At 43.1% G+C, this 16,649-nt stretch overlaps 2 protein-coding genes across 3 annotated transcripts in view; one reads left to right on the plus strand and one right to left on the minus strand.

Annotated features, from left to right (window-relative positions):
- stau1 (staufen double-stranded RNA binding protein 1) lies at window positions 1-11,820 on the plus strand. Its single transcript, XM_054783681.1, has 15 exons — window positions 1-187; window positions 1,053-1,342; window positions 3,082-3,203; window positions 3,302-3,458; window positions 5,075-5,231; window positions 5,325-5,496; window positions 5,567-5,662; window positions 5,745-5,957; window positions 7,547-7,690; window positions 7,763-7,909; window positions 7,995-8,061; window positions 8,130-8,449; window positions 8,517-8,639; window positions 8,749-8,828; window positions 11,063-11,820. The coding sequence occupies exons 2-15, from the start codon at window positions 1,150-1,152 to the stop codon at window positions 11,148-11,150; spliced, it is 2,079 nt and encodes a 692-aa protein (XP_054639656.1). The 5' UTR covers window positions 1-187; window positions 1,053-1,149; the 3' UTR covers window positions 11,151-11,820.
- rdh20 (retinol dehydrogenase 20) overlaps window positions 10,066-16,649 on the minus strand; it is an 8,925-nt gene continuing 2,341 nt past the window's right edge. Inside the window, exons 2-6 of one of the 2 annotated variants that reach the window (XM_054783683.1) lie at window positions 14,927-15,355; window positions 13,523-13,621; window positions 13,275-13,420; window positions 13,066-13,197; window positions 10,066-12,995 (exon numbers count right to left, since the gene is read on the minus strand). In XM_054783683.1, coding sequence (XP_054639658.1) covers window positions 12,875-12,995; window positions 13,066-13,197; window positions 13,275-13,420; window positions 13,523-13,621; window positions 14,927-15,355 — 927 coding nt within the window. In that variant the 3' untranslated portion in view covers window positions 10,066-12,874. Of the gene's footprint in view, window positions 12,996-13,065; window positions 13,198-13,274; window positions 13,421-13,522; window positions 13,622-14,926; window positions 15,485-16,649 lie in introns of those variants that run through there. The other variant, XM_054783682.1, reaches the window with a different exon arrangement.

The following is a 16,649-nucleotide window of genomic DNA, read 5'->3' on the forward strand; positions in this document are numbered from 1 at the left end:
TGAATGAAGATAGGGCCATTCTCTTTAGTGTTTGCCCTGTCTCCACCGTGTCTACCTCTCCACCGGCTGCTTTTTGATTTTAAACCAACATAAATGAACCCTTGAAAGTGACCATCCATACACTCAGACGACACAAAACCGATGTGTCCTATGGAGTAGCTACAAAAGGTGACAGGAGGACGAAAAGGTGAGGATTTTTATTTTTTTCCGGAGACTTTTGGAGGCTAGCGTAGCAAAGCTAGCAGTTTCCTGGGCTGTCTGGGTCCTCCTAGGAAAAACGGGAAATAGATTATCTTCCATGCGTGAAAAAACAATGTCAGCTGCTGTAGGCTTTAGTTTGACAACTGACATTTTCATAAACGCAAGTGTACTGCAATATTTTTGTGGTAAATGATGAAGCTGTGAAGTGGTTACTTGCCACGGTCGTAGTAAGCTAGTAGGTGGGCTGTTAGGAGAGCAGTAAGCCGGCGGCCTCATTTTACCACATTTTGCATGCAATAATAATTGATACAAAATGCGTGCAGTTACATAAATAGAATGATCAGAAAGCGCAGTTGGGTTGCGTCTAGACCCCACAAGGCGTCAATGAAAAACAAAGCAGTAGTTTGGACTCCTATGTTGTAATGTAAGCAGCACAGTGTATATATCGTTGGGGTACATTTCTATATAATACATAGCAGTGATGAACCCCTCCCATTTATGCACCAGCTGAGGAAAGAAAGAATAATGTCTTTGTTTGAATGCAAAGCATCATTGACAGCCAGCAGCACCGTGTTGACTCTCAACCACAGTCTGACATGACTGTTTAAAAAGGAATGTAATCCTAATCCTAGAGGGAGTTTGTCCTTGCCTCCATCCTCAGAGTGCTTGCTCATTTGGGGTTCATTTCTTAAATACGAACAGATTTAAAGACATGTGCTGTTTGGATTTTGATCCTTTGTGTTTGGAGTGTGCTTCTAGGCTTAATAAAATGGGCTTGACTTTATTGGGAACTAATGCATACAGTATTTCCCAGTTAGTTATCTTATTTATTCTGATATCCTCTTTTCCAGCAATCAAGACTTCCCCTGCCATTGCTACAAACACGATACAAAGTTTTGTTTTTTTTTTTAAATCAAAGTCATCAGTGACAAGGCCAGAGCAGCGAGGATGTCCCAGCTCCAGTTCCAGTGTCCGGCCAGTCCCATGCCCGCCGCCCCTGCCCCATTGCAGATGGGCCAGCCTCAGCCGGGCTACAGCATCCCCTGTACCACGAGCATGCTGGCGTCAGAGAGCGCCAGCCAGCCCGTTAGGAGCTCTGCTCTCCCCGCGGGCTCAGTCACACCCTACAATACCATCACAGGTTTGTTTGTTCAGAAAGCTACCATTTTAACATGTACAGTGGGTCTTCTGAGGTGTTACCCATTCGGTCCTGGATGCAGGTTTTGAAACAACCCAATGGGAAATAACAAAGTGAAGTGATGTGTTCCATTAAATGTGCAGGCCATCTTTGAACATATAAAACATTCTCTACTGTCAAGCATAAATAGAAGTGAAGCACTGTTCTCTACGGTAAAATATCAGTAGCTAAACTGCCTTAAAGGAAAAGTGCACTTAAAAAAAAATCATGCCCATCATCCACAATCCTTACGTGAGAAATGAACACTCATGTCTTTCTGTTTTTTTGTGCGTTCTAAAGATATAAAAACAGCTTAAAAAGAAGCAGCTAAGAATGCACGTGATGGGACGCACCTATCCTAGAAAGTCTTCTGGAAAAAAACTCCACAAAGCTCCAACAACGCTGCATTTACGTCATGTGACCTGCATATTAACAACGCTACAGCAACATTATTATTATTATTATTGTTATTAACTTTGTTACGGCCAAGAACTACGTTACTGGTGTAGTGACACCTCGCCCCACCACACAGGCTAGCTACTAGCCGGATAGCGATTAGCTTCACCACACACTCGCTCACAATGCCTCAGGCCACTAGCGAAAGGTAACGCTACATATTGGAGCTGCCGCCACTGCTGCTGTGTTTTTGTTTTTGAGTTAGGAAAAGTTAATGCTAGGTGTAGCGTTCCTTTCTATGTTGCTATGTGAAATCAATGCACCCAGGAAGGAAGTTCCGCTAATGCTTCAAATGACCAAAATACATGTTATCATAACGGTGCCTGTTACTACATGCTCACGGCATGGATAGAAAACCATAAAACTCTGTTGGAGCTTTTTGGAGGTGTTTTAATAGCGGGCTTAAGTGGATGATGGATTATGTGAGACATGAAAACAAATGTCTCTTTTCTGTGTGTTCTAAATAGAGAAAAACTGCTAGGAGCCAGCTTTTTTTTTTTAACCGTTGCCCCGCGGCAAGTGGCTCCCTTTCAAGCAGCTTTGTGTGATCTTGTACTTTTTCCCCTCTTTTAACTCTCTTGGAGATGAATTGGGTATCTATTGATCTAGCACGAGGCAGCTAACAATGCACGCAATGGGCTTCACGTAGTCCGCCTATAAAGCCTTGGTTTTATATACTTTCTGTGAGCATGTAGTAGCAGGTCCGTTTATGCTAACACGTAATACTTGGAGTATTTTGCTCATTTTAGGCATTACCGGAGCTTCCTTCTTGGGCGCATTGATTTCACATAGCAACATAGAAACGAATGCTGCTTCCGCCAACAGCAACATAGAGAGAGCGTTTGCTATCACAAATCATGGCAGACTTGGTGTGAGCCGCCGGCTACTACTTTTTATTTTAACTCCCCCCATGCAGAGGATAACGTTGCCGGGTGCTCGGCAGATCCAGCTGTAATGTTGCTCCTAGCGTTAGCATGTAGCACTATTACTAAAAGTTAAGTGCAGCCAACAAAAAGTTAGCCCCTCGATCCTCGTTGAGGTGAGGTCTTGCATTGCCTCGTCAAACAGGGTGGTCCATCTTGGACCAACACTTGGTGGTCCAAGATGGACCAACACTTGGTGGTTCAAGTGTTGCAAAAAGAAAAAACGCATACCCAGGATGATGTCTTGGATGCTCGCTGTACTGAGGTCTTGTGGTTTTATGCAGCCGTGGGTGGATTTATGACGGCTGTGTTTCTGTCTTGCAGTATCTAACATGGCAAACCCTAAAGAGAAGACCCCCATGTGTTTGGTGAATGAGTTAGCCCGTTTCAACAAGCTCCAACCTGAGTATAAGCTACTGAGCGAGCAAGGACCAGCTCACTCCAAAGTACGTTTGGGAGAAGAATGAAGCTTGTGGGGGGTTCTGCTTCATTTGCAAGCACAGCTTCTGTGGGATGATGTGTTCATCTGTTGATTGTGTGTTAGATTTTCTCAGTGAGGCTCACACTGGGGGATCAGCACTGGGATGCAGAGGGGACCAGCATCAAGAAAGCCCAGCATTCCGCTGCTGGATCTGCCCTGGCTGAGACTGTGCTTCTCAAGCCCACCATCAGGACACCGCGTCACCCAGGCAAAACGCCAGGTAGGCGCCTCACACTGCTCTCCTGACAAATTTAGAGCCCTATGATTTCCGCGTTAACAGAATCGGGGGAATTGCTTCCCCAAATGTTCGCGTTGGGGAGCTCAATCGTGGCGGAATGTCATCACAAACACTAACCTGCCCTCTCCCAAACTAAACATGTTGAAACTGCGACTTAAGACACCAGAAAAAGTTGGCGAAAACTGAATGGAAGCCAGCGAGGTTAGCTTAGTTTAGCAGCGCATGCTAGTGCGGCCGTGTGTGTGCAACGCAGGCCGGATGAGTACATCTTCACCTTGTTAGGCTTTACCACTTTTAATGTAAGGAGCCTTTTACGATGCCCACTGATGACGTGCAAGTTCTGAGTGGGGAAAAAAGACGAGAGACACGTTTTTATTTTTGCACTCAGTAGGGATGTGCAGATCGATGCTGAAATATCGATACTTCCGATGCCAGCTCTTCATGCTCTAAAATCTATTTGCAAATCAAAATATTGATACTTTCATTCTTATACCACTTAATCATTTATTTACTTATTTTCTTTTTTATTGTTTAAAATGCAATTTTTGCATATTTTATGATTTTTGTCCTGTTTTTTCAGTTTTTTTTTTATATTAGCTTGGCTATGTTGTAAATCACCCCACTACCTTAATACTGTATACTAAAATAAATAAGTAAATAAATGACTTAAATTAATAATTTATTTAAATTAAAAAGCATTTAATTAATACATTAATTAAATGTTTTGTATTATTTATGCAATGATATGACAGGGTCATATTGGGGAAAAGAAATCTGAGATTTTGAGAATAAAGTCCTAAATTTACGAGGAAAAAAAGTCGTGAATTTACGAGAATAAAGCCGTAATTTTTGAAGTCGTAAATTTACGAGAAAAAAAAGGCATAATATTACGACTTTATTCTCGATTTTTTTCCTTTTCTATGTGGTCCTAACGCTCTGCTGTAGTATGAAATGAAATACACAACGTTTTAAAATTGATCAGACTCATCAGGTGAATTTGCGCAAAGTATCGTATCGGTATCGCCAGACTGAATTTTACTCTGTATCGGATTGGGAACGAAATCGGCGGTATTGCACATCACTAGTAAACAGACATTCTCAACACACAACAGAACCCACTTCCCAGCCTCCAAAACAAGAGCACGGTTTGCCACATCTCGTCTAATTGTGTAAACATAATAAGGGTGTCATAAAAAATATCTTACATTAGTAACACAATCAGAATTGCATCGGTGACGACATCTTCCTGAACCACAAGCACGGGCGTTAGGGTTTGTTGAAGATAGCAGCACGTGCAGAGGCTGGCATCCCATTAGAAAAGTTAGCCAAGCCGCATCTGTAAAGTGGCCAATGATGTATTGCTTCAGTAAATGTAAGGATTTTTGCATTTAATTAAAGGACATTTTATTCACTTACCCAAAAAGCACACACTCTATGCTGGTAAAATAAGTGTAAAATGTAAAAAAAGAGAATTCTAAAAAAAATAAAACGGAAACATCGGAATTTGGAAACAAGTGGATTTCATCGGGCCCTACATGTTGCACTCTGAATCTTCCTCCAGTGTGTGCTGATGCGTGCATTGCTGTGCTGTGTTCTAGTTGATGGCTTGATGCAGATCATGGAGTTGAACGCATTGTGTTCAAAACTTAGTAAAAAGCCAATATATAAACCCATGGACCCATACCCGGGAATGAGACCACCAAACATCAATTACAACGTCCGCGTCCCGGGGCCGTATCAGCGCTCTATGCAACAGTAAGTTTGTCCCACCTGCACCTGTGCACTCTTCAATTTAAGAGTCTTTTTTTTTTAATCAGTAAAAGAAAGAAATGTTGATTGTCTGTCCAGATACTACTACCCATTTGCCCCCATGGGACCAATGATATACCACATGGAGCTATCTATCGGAGGCCAGCAGTTTATAGGGAAGGGACGCACGCGGCAGCTAGCCAAGCACGACGCCGCCGTGAAAGCCCTGAAAGTGCTGCAGAAGGAGCCAATATTGCAGCAATTGCCAGTGGTGAGAAGAGCGCAGTCAGCACTCTGGTCGAGTAATTAAATCTCTATTTATTGGCTTTTCCCTCTGACAGATGAATGGAGACACGGAAGAGGAGAACCTCAACAAGTCAGAAATCAGCCAAGTGTTTGAAATTGCACTGAAGCGCAACTTGCCTGTGAATTTTGAGGTATTACACCGTCAGGTTTTTGCGGAGGACAGTGGTTGCAAAGATTTGATTCCTAACTGGGCGACGTCTCTGTCCGACCCAGGTGCTGAAAGAAGAAGGTCCCCCGCACATGAAGAGCTTTGTAGTGCGCGTCACCGTGGGCGAGTTCTCCGGAGAGGGAGAAGGAAAGAGTAAAAAGATAGCCAAAAAGTTGGCAGCTGCCGCCGTGCTGGGGGACTTGAAGAGGCTACCTCACATACCCAGCGTGGAGAAGACGTTGCCACGCATCAAGAAGAAAACGAAATCCATCATCAAGGTACTTCCAGCTGCTTTTCATAAGTGTATAGGACAATACTACCAATAATACGGAAGATAACACAACGATACAATCTTGCTGTTTGTTTCACAATAAAACATGAGCTGCCCTGTTCAAACAAAGCAAGTGGCAGTATGGAGCTCAAGACTCCAGGCTAAATGTCTTCACATTCAAATGCACAAGCCAAGTGTCACAGAATAAAGTATGTAGAGCCTACCGATTCTTGATGAGAAATATGAACTTGTCGGCATGTGAAATAACGCAGTCGAGCGACACTCAACCCGGCGGCTAGAAGCACCCGCTTCGGAATGCGGACGTATTGCTATGTGGGTCACATGACACCCAACTCACGAGACGAAGCGATGAGATTTTAACATTAATCTTAAGAAAAGTACAATGAAAAAATATGACTGGGCAAACACACTTTTATTTAACTAAATCTAGAGCAAATATACCACTAATATTAAGATCATTCATACAATATTTCCTTTAACGTGTCATCTTTCACTCTGTAAGGTGGCACTGGCGTTTGTGATGTGTGTTTTCTCACAGGCAGTTCGTACTGTCTGTCAAATGTTTGCAGCATTTCTTGAAACGCTTTTTCAATTGTATTAAAGAGCAACATTTCTTTTGCTATAAAAGACTATACAAACTGTATTTCTAGGAATTTATTGGTGATACTAAATTGGGTCGTAACTATATTGCTGTATGCTCTGTACATAAAGTTATTGTGTTCAACAGCATCCAAGGATTGCCAAGAGAGTTATTAGTAGGGATGACTATCTAGATCTGTTCACCCATCTAAATGATCTGTACCCGTATCCGTACTCGGAGTGGGTGGGGAATAAATTGGAAGTGGGTGTGGTTTAACCTGAAATGGGTGGGGGCTTTATATAAGTACATTATTTAAGTCTGAAATTGACGTGGATTGATCAGAAGTAGCAATATTTACTGTTTATTTGAAAACTATTTACAGAACACCCCCCAAATTGAGATTTAAATGACATTTTTGATCACAAAAGTAAAAGAACCACTTACAGAACATATTTTTTATGACGTTAGTTGTGATTCATGTGAACATCCACTGACGGCAAACAGGGAAACAACCTGTCAGCCTTGTTCACTGTATTTTTCTCAAAAGCACTGCACTCAGTACGCAGGGGCAGCAAATTCAGTCATCGTGAGCGCGAGGAGGGTGGTCTTTATGCGCGCTGAGTATGTTTTTACACGCGCCAATTTTGGCATAATGTGATGCCAAGCGAGTCTGTCTCGGGAGGGACTGTCGCTGTGTGCAACTGGCAAATCACAATGTGAACAGTGAATACATAAGTAGTTACCCAATGAGAATTTTCCTTCATCACAATTACGGATAACGATGAGCTGTACTCGTTTCATGCTTGTACTCTGCAAAAATGCATTATCTGTAACGGCTACTCGGCCAAAAAGAGTACCCGACTCATCCCTAGTTATTAGCTTTGGTGTCCCAGCTGCTGCAGTTATTTCGGCCTGAATTACTGGCTCCCTCTACTGGTTGCAGCCAAGTACCAACCAACATCCTTCATGATGTGTGGGTTTGCTCTTGCCCACAGTTGCAGACCAGTCCAGAATATGGCCAGGGAATGAATCCCATCAGCCGCCTGGCTCAGATCCAGCAAGCCAAGAAGGAGAAGGAGCCAGAATACAGCATGGTGACAGAAAGAGGGCTGCCACGGCGTCGGGAGTTTGTCATGCAGGTAAGTCTGTGTCTCTGCCTCTGTCGTTTAACCTCCTCACCTGTATTAAGGTGTGCCTGCTGCATGTTACAGGTGGCAGTGTGCGGCCAGTCTGCAGAGGGGATGGGGCCGAGCAAGAAGGTGGCCAAAAGGAATGCGGCGGAGAAAATATTGGAGCTTCTGGGATATAAAGTGCCTCAGCCCCAACCCCCTAAACCAGCACTTAAAACCGAAGAGAGGGTATGTTTTTTACGGTCTCTAGTTTGCACGTATGCAATAACCTGTCTATGTTTTATATTTGATATTTATTGTTTACACCCTTCAGACCCCAGTAAAAAAGCCAGGTGATGGACGCAAAGTGACCTTCTTTGAACCAGGTTCTGTAGAGGAAGGTGAGAAGCAGTTAGAATGCACAGATTGGAGCTGTTCTAATGAAACGTCTTCTAATAAAACCCTCAAGGTCCCAAGGAGGAGGAGTTCCGCCTGCCTTACTTGAGCCACCAGCAGCTGCCTGCAGGCATCCTGCCCATGGTGCCCGAGGTGGCTCAAGCGGTCGGGGCCTGCCAGGGCAGCCAGGCTAAGGACTACAGTCAAGCAGCGGCCAACCCAGGCAAGGCCACCGTCACTGCCGTAATTGCCAATGAGCTGCTGTACGCAGGCATGTCCCAGACTGCTGAAACCATCCTAAAGAACAAAAATATTCTGACCCAGCCTCCCCACGGGCCTCTCGCCAGGCCCTCGGAACAACTGGGCTACCTTGCGTCAGTGCAGGGCCTGCAGGTAACCATCTGCTTTGATCACGGACTTGTGTGGGCTCAACAATGCCAACTTTATTAATCGCTTGCAGGTGGAATACAAAGATTTCCCCAAAAACAACAAGAACGAGTTTGTGTCGCTGATTAACTGTTCCTCCCAGCCGCCGCTCATCAGCCATGGAATAGGAAAAGATGTGGAATCCTGTCATGATATGGTAGGACAGTCAATACACAGCCTCATTGCTATTTCCTCACAAATCTACCTGAAACGGTTCACAAGCATGTTGTTTTGAGTGAAATCAAGGCTGTTCTTTACTTCCACAGGCTGCACTCAATATACTGAAATTGCTCTCCGAGTTCGACCAGCAGTCAAATGAGCGAACAGGAAACGGACCAGCTTCTGGGTAAACCTCAACACTCGGCATTTCACTTATCATACTGACCCAAACATAAGACGGTTATTTTCAGAAAGAGTCTTAATAAGACGTTTTTTCTTCTATTCGGATTCTAGACATTAGTTTGGTCAGTCGGGGGAAAGGACTAAAAAAACTGACACCAATATGGTTTTATAGAGTGGCTCTGATGTGAAGTGTAAGTGCATCCTGTAAAATGATTTGCAGTGGAAGTCATTATCGCTGTGCAGTTTGCAAAATACGCACACAATTTCTGCTCTACAGTACAGATATAATATTGGCGAAGCACAGGACCTTTGGAAATCCAATAACAGTCGTTACCTTTCATGTCCACCGCCGTCACCAGCGCTAATTAGTGTGGGAAGCGCTTTGAACGCCTTCTGTTTTGCTTCTAACACACACCAGCCGCTAGCTATGGGGCCAAATTACTCTATGTGAATATGTTATTAAGCTATACAGTCATCCCTCGCACTATCGCACTTCAATTATCGCTCCCTCACTATATCGCGTTTTTTCCGAAATTCATTAAAGGAAAAGTTGGGATTTTTTGACATGAAGTTGTATGACATCCTCATCAGCAGTGTAGTCCATCAACGGTGACTTGACCCCCACTTGGTCCCGTGAGCTCAGTTCTGGTTGGATTTGGGTGTAAGTGAAGAGTTCGGCTTCTCAAAACGATATGCGTTTGAAAGAGTAATACATTTGCATGACAAAAATGCCACCTCCAAAAAATCAGACCTCACAAATCGCTCGGCTGTACTTTCTCTGACGTCGTATTAATGCGCGCTATCGTCTGTCCGTTGTCGTTTATGAGATGAAAATGGCTGCGACCCTTGCGTCTTCATCCGCTGTGGAACACATACGTAAGCAAGATGGCTGCGACGCTTGCGGCGTATGCGTCTTCATCACATGGACAGCCAATAGCGTGCAATAATACAACGTCAGAGAGGCATGTTTGTCATGTAAATGTATTACTCTTTCGAACGCATATTGTTTTGAGAAGCCAAACTCTTTACTTAAGCAGCCCCAGCAACTAACTGGAACTATGTTTCTCATCACCAAAGTCCGACCAGAACCGGGCTGACGGGACCAAGTGGGGGGTAAGTCACCGCTGATGGGGATGTCATACAACTTCATGTCAAAAAATCCAAACTATCCCTTTAATGAATGATTGCTGTTTGGTGGTAGACTATGGTCTATTATTAGTCAAAACATATTGAAATGCAAGTGATATGTAGTATTCTGACCACTCGGCAGCAGTAATGTTATATGGATGAGACATCCATCCTTATTGCATGACCCTACCTTGCACTCCATGTAGCCTGCCATGCATACAGAGGGAAAATTACGTATGAAAGTGGTAAGTTTGTGGCTTCGTACTTTGTCCTTATTCCCCACTCCATTTGAAACACTTTCTTAAATTTAGAAGAAATAAACTTGAGGCTAACTGGTCAGCTTGCTAGCTATCAGCTGCCTAGAGTCCCTGTAGCATCACAATAATAGAAGTGCAATGGTGACCACAGGGGTGTTTATTATAATGTTAAAAACATATTTAGAAAGTCAAACAGGTTTTCTATGCTCTAACTGCAAAAATATTCCATGTATTAACATTGATTCCTATATTATTGAAATTCATGAATCGCGTCAGGGTCTGGAACCAATTAACTGCAATAAACGAGGGATGACTGTTATGTGTCGATTTGCAAAAATCACGTGGTGTCCAATCGTCATGGTTATCACTGACATGAATGCTCTGTGAGTGCTAGGTTTTATTTTCCATGAAGTTACCAGTTATCTTTTTACGTGTAGGCCAGTTTTGAAGTGCACCTCAACTTAAAATTTGACTCCCTTGTCAGGTTTGCAGTCAGCACTTTCACGTTGTATGCGAAACATCAGGTGGCGCTAAACGAGTCAGAGCTTTTCTTCCTGCCACTCACGCAGTGACCGAGAGGGACGAAGCTGTGACACCACAAAGTGTCTCAGAGATTGCTGGCAAACAAAACGGAGATGGTGCTCTTATATTTGGGTCAATACTGTATACGGTATTCATAGCAGGGTTATCCAAACTGAGGCTCAGGACCTAAAATGGGCCGCTGGGCAGTTTTCCTTGACTCTCAGAGTGAAATGTTGTAAATATTTAGTGAGTCTTGAGCTGAGGAGGTTTGATTTAAGGCATTACATCAGAGAACATGAACATTATCATTAACCAGACTCACTTTCAACAGGAGTGTCAAGCAGGCGATGGAGGGCGACCTGCACCTCAAACAGGCTAACTCAAGCACACTGGCCCCGCCCCCGGACAGACCCGTGTAGACCGTCGGCTTGGCTCGACTGGAAAAAGCACTAAAGAGAAATTGAAGACACTGTGTCCTTAGTTGCTGTTTAAATGGCCGCCGCATGCGTGCTGCCGTCACTCATGTTCATTGTTGCACAGTGTTGACAGTTAAACAAGATTGATGCTTTCCTCTCCTTGATGTTGTTTAATTGTACGCCTGATTCTTTTGTGGAGAGAGTAGCTGCATCCTAGCCAGAGTTTGAGGCCTTTACTTGGCAGGGAGGGAGGGGGAAGTGAAGCGATAAACTGTGAATTACGTTTGCTCTCTGAGTCGTCTTGTTTTAAAGTATTTTATGTGTTTTCACCCATGAGGTGGTTCCTTAATAAACCAAGTCTCGGTTTTAGACCTCATTGCTGTCTAGGATGCAGCTGGTCAACTTCTGTTTCACTTTTTCTTTGTTGTTGTTTTTTTTTCCCCCTGCGGTGCTTTCATTTAACAACCACAAGTGGCGTGTTACCGACATCAGCATGTAGGGCTGGGAGGAGTGTGTTACTTTCAATGTGGCGTGTGTCGTAACGTGATGTTGTCTCCCACTGTGCGTGGCTGGGACGGGGGGGTGGGCGGTCACCTGATGCGCCCTTTGCCTCCTTTATGTCGGCCTCTCGTCTCTTACTGATCTTCATGGTAATTAAACCGGCGTGCTGTTATGCACAAAATAAACCGGTGGTATCTCGTCTTTTTGTCATTTTCATCAATCTATGTCAAAATGTCCATATTTGAAGCAACTGAGGTTAAAAAGTCTTGTATTTAGGAACACGTTTCGTTCAGTACCTTTCAGTACTCTGTTGGGCACACAGGACTACAAATGGCCGTTTCAGCTACCAGAATTTTACTATTGATTAGAGATGCACCTTATCTTTTTTCAAACTGATTTCTGCATGCAGTTGAAAGATTAAAAAAAATGTAAATATGGAAAACAAAATAAAGTAGTATTAGAAAATTAGTTTGTGGAAAAAGTTCTAAGGCTATGACAATAAAGTCAAAATATGGGAATAAATTACGAGAAAATTCACAAGAACAAAGGTGAAATATTTGGAAAATTTGAGGAAAAAGTTGCAGTTTTATGAGAATAAACTCATTTGAAGTAAAAATAACCATTTTAGCAGCATACAAATGTTATTTAATAGTCTTAATATGAGTGGAAAAAAGTACATTTTTGGAAAAAGGCAAAAATGATAGGGGAATAAAAAGTCATAATATGAGAATAACATTTATGAAGATTATTTAAGAAGAAAGTTTGGTCACACTTTACGATAAGGTGCACAAAAATACAGTAGTTACTAAGGCACATAAATTTAGAGTACTTACTGAGGAACTAAAGAGTAGTGGCTTGGGTTGGGGACGTTCGTTCCTCATAACTACTGTAATTTTTGTACCTTATTGTAAAGTGTTACCGGAGGTATCGGGTCTGTGTCACTGATACCAGCCTGAATTTTACTCGATATCGGATCGGAAATCAGCGGTGTCGCACATCACGAGTATCACGAGTGGTCAGCATCCAGCAGCTTTATCTACCTCTGCATGCGCTTGGACGTGTCGGCTGCGCTATTAATGCTGACCAAGCAGCTTGCGCCTTACAACATTGGTTCTGTCGCTACTGTGTTATATATCCCAGGCTTTATTTAGCGCGTCCACAGTAATCTCACATGACAGGAAGACTTTTTGAATGAAATGTCATCTATTTTGTTGAGGCAGGTCGACTTATGCGGCAGACGTGACACCGTTTGGCATGTGTTTCTTCTTTGCTTCAATGAAGGGATACATGCACTTGTCCGACCCCATGAAACGATACGTAACCACGTTGGATTCCCACGGCAACAACCTGAAACACAGAAAAAAGGTCAGTTTAAAAAAATGTGCTTGCGTGACTGTGAGCAGGTTGGGAGACTTACGCTCTGCAGAGGAAGGGCAGGTAGGTGAGGCGAGGTATGCACACGAGTGGTTGGTCGATCAGGATGGCGTTCATTGCCTGCTCCACGCAGTACTGAGGCTCCAGCGGGGGCAAAATGAGCTCCACCTCCTCCCTGGTAGCCGCAATCGTACACTGTTAGCTTCAAATGGATTCCATCCACAATTTTGTTGCCAATTGTCGTTGACGTGCCTTATCTTGCAGCCTTCAAACATGCCCGTGTTGACGATGTAAGGACACACCAGCGTCGTCTTCACGCCCTCCACCTCCTCAGCCAGCAGCTCGTGAGCCAGAGACTCGTGGAACCCCACGGCGGCAAACTTACTGGCGCAGTAGTCCTGTCTCAGGTGGAATGGACAAACACGCACGCATGCTGGGTGGCTTTTAATAGTAATAACGGCAATGATAAGCATTTTTAAACTGTTGCAGTTATGCGGCACCTCGACACAAGCTGTGCTGAAGAGGCCGAGCACGCTGGCGATGGTCACAATGTGGCCGTGATTCTGGGCCTTCATCTGGGGCAGGAAGGCCTTCACTGTCTGGTATGCACACGCACGCACACACACACACACACACACCGAGTGAGGTTCACCCTTCGCGGATTCACTGTTTCTTTGAATTTTTTAGTGCTCCTTTTTTTTTGTTAAATTACAGCTATGAATGCTGTTACAGGACGAGGCTGTCCCTTTAAGACATTGAATTGTGGGAACTTAAGTAAGTAACTTAAGAACTTAAATGTACCGGTTCGAAGGAGACCAGCAGACCCCCCCCATAGAATTTGCTTCTGTGCTGAAACTACCCTATGTTCTACCGCCAACGTCTAAAGACACAAAAAGGCTAGAAACAAACCTTTTTCACCTGATGAAAGAAGAGAGTCTAAAGTTTCAAGGTTGATGTAGTCCCAAAACTCACATTCTGTGGGTCTTGAAAGTTCAGCAAAAATGCCCAAAAACTCTCTGCTCTGAACATGGCTGGCAGTGGCAAGTCAATGACTTTTTTCTATTTTAACAATAGTTGAATTATAAATATTCATTCAAAATATAGTGTAATCATATTTATAATATATACAATTTTATTTACATTAATTGTATTTTTAATATACGTTTAAGTTCAAATATAAAATATAGCAAGTTTTCTAATTTTAAAAAGTATAAACTGTATTTATAATAATATGTATATGATTATATTTATACTTAAAATGAATATCATTTTTTATTATCCATTTAAATTCAATTATATTATATGGCAAGTTTTATAATTGAATTTTATATACAGTATTTTATTTATGAGACCAGAGTTGGATTCTTTTGCTTCATATGCTGTATTTGTACATATCCAATATGTATTATCATTTTTAATAAGTAGGCTTTAATATAGACAGTAAAAATTAAGCTAGCTTTTTTCTATTTTAACAATAGCTTAAAAATGTGTTTATTAAAAATACTTACAAATATTCATTCAATATATCATGCAATAATATTTATAGTATATACAGTTTTATTTGTATTAATTCAGTTGTATTTTAAAATGCATTTAAATTCAAATCTAACAGGTTTTGTAATTAAAAAAATATATAAACTATTAATAATATGTGATTTTATTTATATTTTAATTTAATTGTATTTTTTTAATTATCCGTTTCAGTTCAAATATATGCCAAATATATCTGATTCTAATTTAATTTGATATATTTTATTTATTATTTTTAGACCAGAGGTGGATTTAAACACATCCAATATATATTATTCTTTATAATAAGCAGGAAAGAATATAGACAGTAAAAATGAACTTTTCATGAACTTTCACCTTAAAAAAAGTATCATATGAAAGGTAGTGTGCCCCACCCAAAAGAGAGCGTGACAGTTGACCCTCATGGTGGTCTCGATGAGCTCATCGGGACAGTCCAGCATGCGTTCGCCAGCCACCACTCCAGCGTTGTTCACCAGCATGGTGACGTCTCGCCCCACGTCCTTCCTCACCAAGTTTGCATTGCGATACACGTCCTCCCTTTTGGTCACGTCCACCGTGTAGGCGTGCGCCTTGCCCCCCGTGTCGCGCACCAGCTTGGCCGTGCGCTCGTTGGAAGCGGCGTCGATGTCCCACAGCACCACCTCGGCACCTTGCTTGCTGAACTCCTGGGCGAAGAGGCTACCCAGGCCGCCGCCGGATCCGGTGATCAGCACCAGCTCGCCGTCGATAGACTTGATGCGCGGACGCAGGACGGCCCGTACGCCGTTGCGCAGGATGAAGTAGATCATGTCCAGCAGCATCATCTGGAGGTCCATGAAGAATATCATGATGGTTGTCCTGATAAATCACGAGGACGGCCGAGCTGCGCTGTTTGAGGCGTGTGTGGCTCTCCGCTTCCGTGCCGCTCTTTTTAAACGCTCCTCACAGATTAGAGGAAATACTTTGAGCTGCTCATTACGGCTGCTCTAAGCTGTCAATGCACGCATTTACACCAGCAGCTAAATATCCTGCACAAGTACTTGGAATGTTTCCATGTACACGTGAAACATTACGCTGTATGACACCATGTGCTTCTTACTCGGGGCGCCACCACACCCTCGCTTTCATGACACGAGACGATACACGGGATTGGATCTACGAGAACCGGACGAGATTTTAACATGACTTTTAAGAGGACTGCAATGGAGAAAAAAAAGACAATCTACTACTTTAATTTCTGTTACGTTCCACTCTTCTGCACTGTGTGTGTATGCTAGCGGCCCCGTCTCCACCCACCGAGACAAAGGGCTCACAGAGTGAATCCTCTTCCTGCCTCTTTGGAGGCGGGAGAAGAGGAAAACAGACACGCGTGCACGTGGCAATATATTGATTATCCTCTTCATTTTCATTTATCGTGTGATTAATTCATTCATTTCTTATCGTCCCAGGCCTAGTGACCACCACACATGTTTTTCCTGAATGACAAATCTCGCGAGATCTTGTGACACCCCTGGTACATAGACTTCTTATCGGGCCAATATGAGGTAATTATTACGTCATACTGATAAATCTAATTTTAAAAAACCCCAGTGAGGCGAGATGACCTTTTTTGATCCTGCCTGTGACTTCAACTGCCTGTCGTAACTTCCCCCGAGCCACCTGAAATGCCAGCGCCGCGGTGTTCGAAAAGTGCAAAAGGTTTGCCAGAGACCTCCGTGGCGTCACACCGGCTGCTCAGAGAGTGTACCCGAATACAGTGCACCTTTCTGGGCCACGCCAGGTGGCTCCCTCAGCTCTATACTCTGGTTCTCCTGATAGTAGTGATGTGGTAGTAGTGATGTCATGATATTTGATTAGGACAAATCAACAGGTGCAGTTGGTCAAATCCTAATTTGTTCGAGTCCTTCTTACCTCCAGGTGTGCACAAACTACACTTTAATCTAAATTTTAAAAAGTAGATATAAATCTCATACACAATCTTCTCAACAGATTGATATTAAACTTGCATAGACGTGTTGGAATTCATCTTTCCCTTAATGAACCGCAGCTCAGCACTCATGCAGCCCCGGAACATGACGCTACCGAGACAGGATTATCTTGCTCACCGGTGTTGCTTAG

This window comes from Dunckerocampus dactyliophorus, chromosome 8 (assembly GCF_027744805.1).
Source record: "Dunckerocampus dactyliophorus isolate RoL2022-P2 chromosome 8, RoL_Ddac_1.1, whole genome shotgun sequence".
Lineage (NCBI taxonomy): Eukaryota > Metazoa > Chordata > Actinopteri > Syngnathiformes > Syngnathidae > Dunckerocampus > Dunckerocampus dactyliophorus.

Coding starts and splice junctions, on each gene's coding strand:
- stau1 (XM_054783681.1), top strand. CDS start 1,150: ATGTCCCAGCTCCAGTTCCAGTGTCCGGCCAGTCCCATGCCCGCCGCC. Junction 5,497..5,566: donor TATTGCAGCAATTGCCAGTG/GTGAGAAGAGCG, acceptor TCCCTCTGACAG/ATGAATGGAGACACGGAAGA. Junction 5,663..5,744: donor ACTTGCCTGTGAATTTTGAG/GTATTACACCGT, acceptor TGTCCGACCCAG/GTGCTGAAAGAAGAAGGTCC.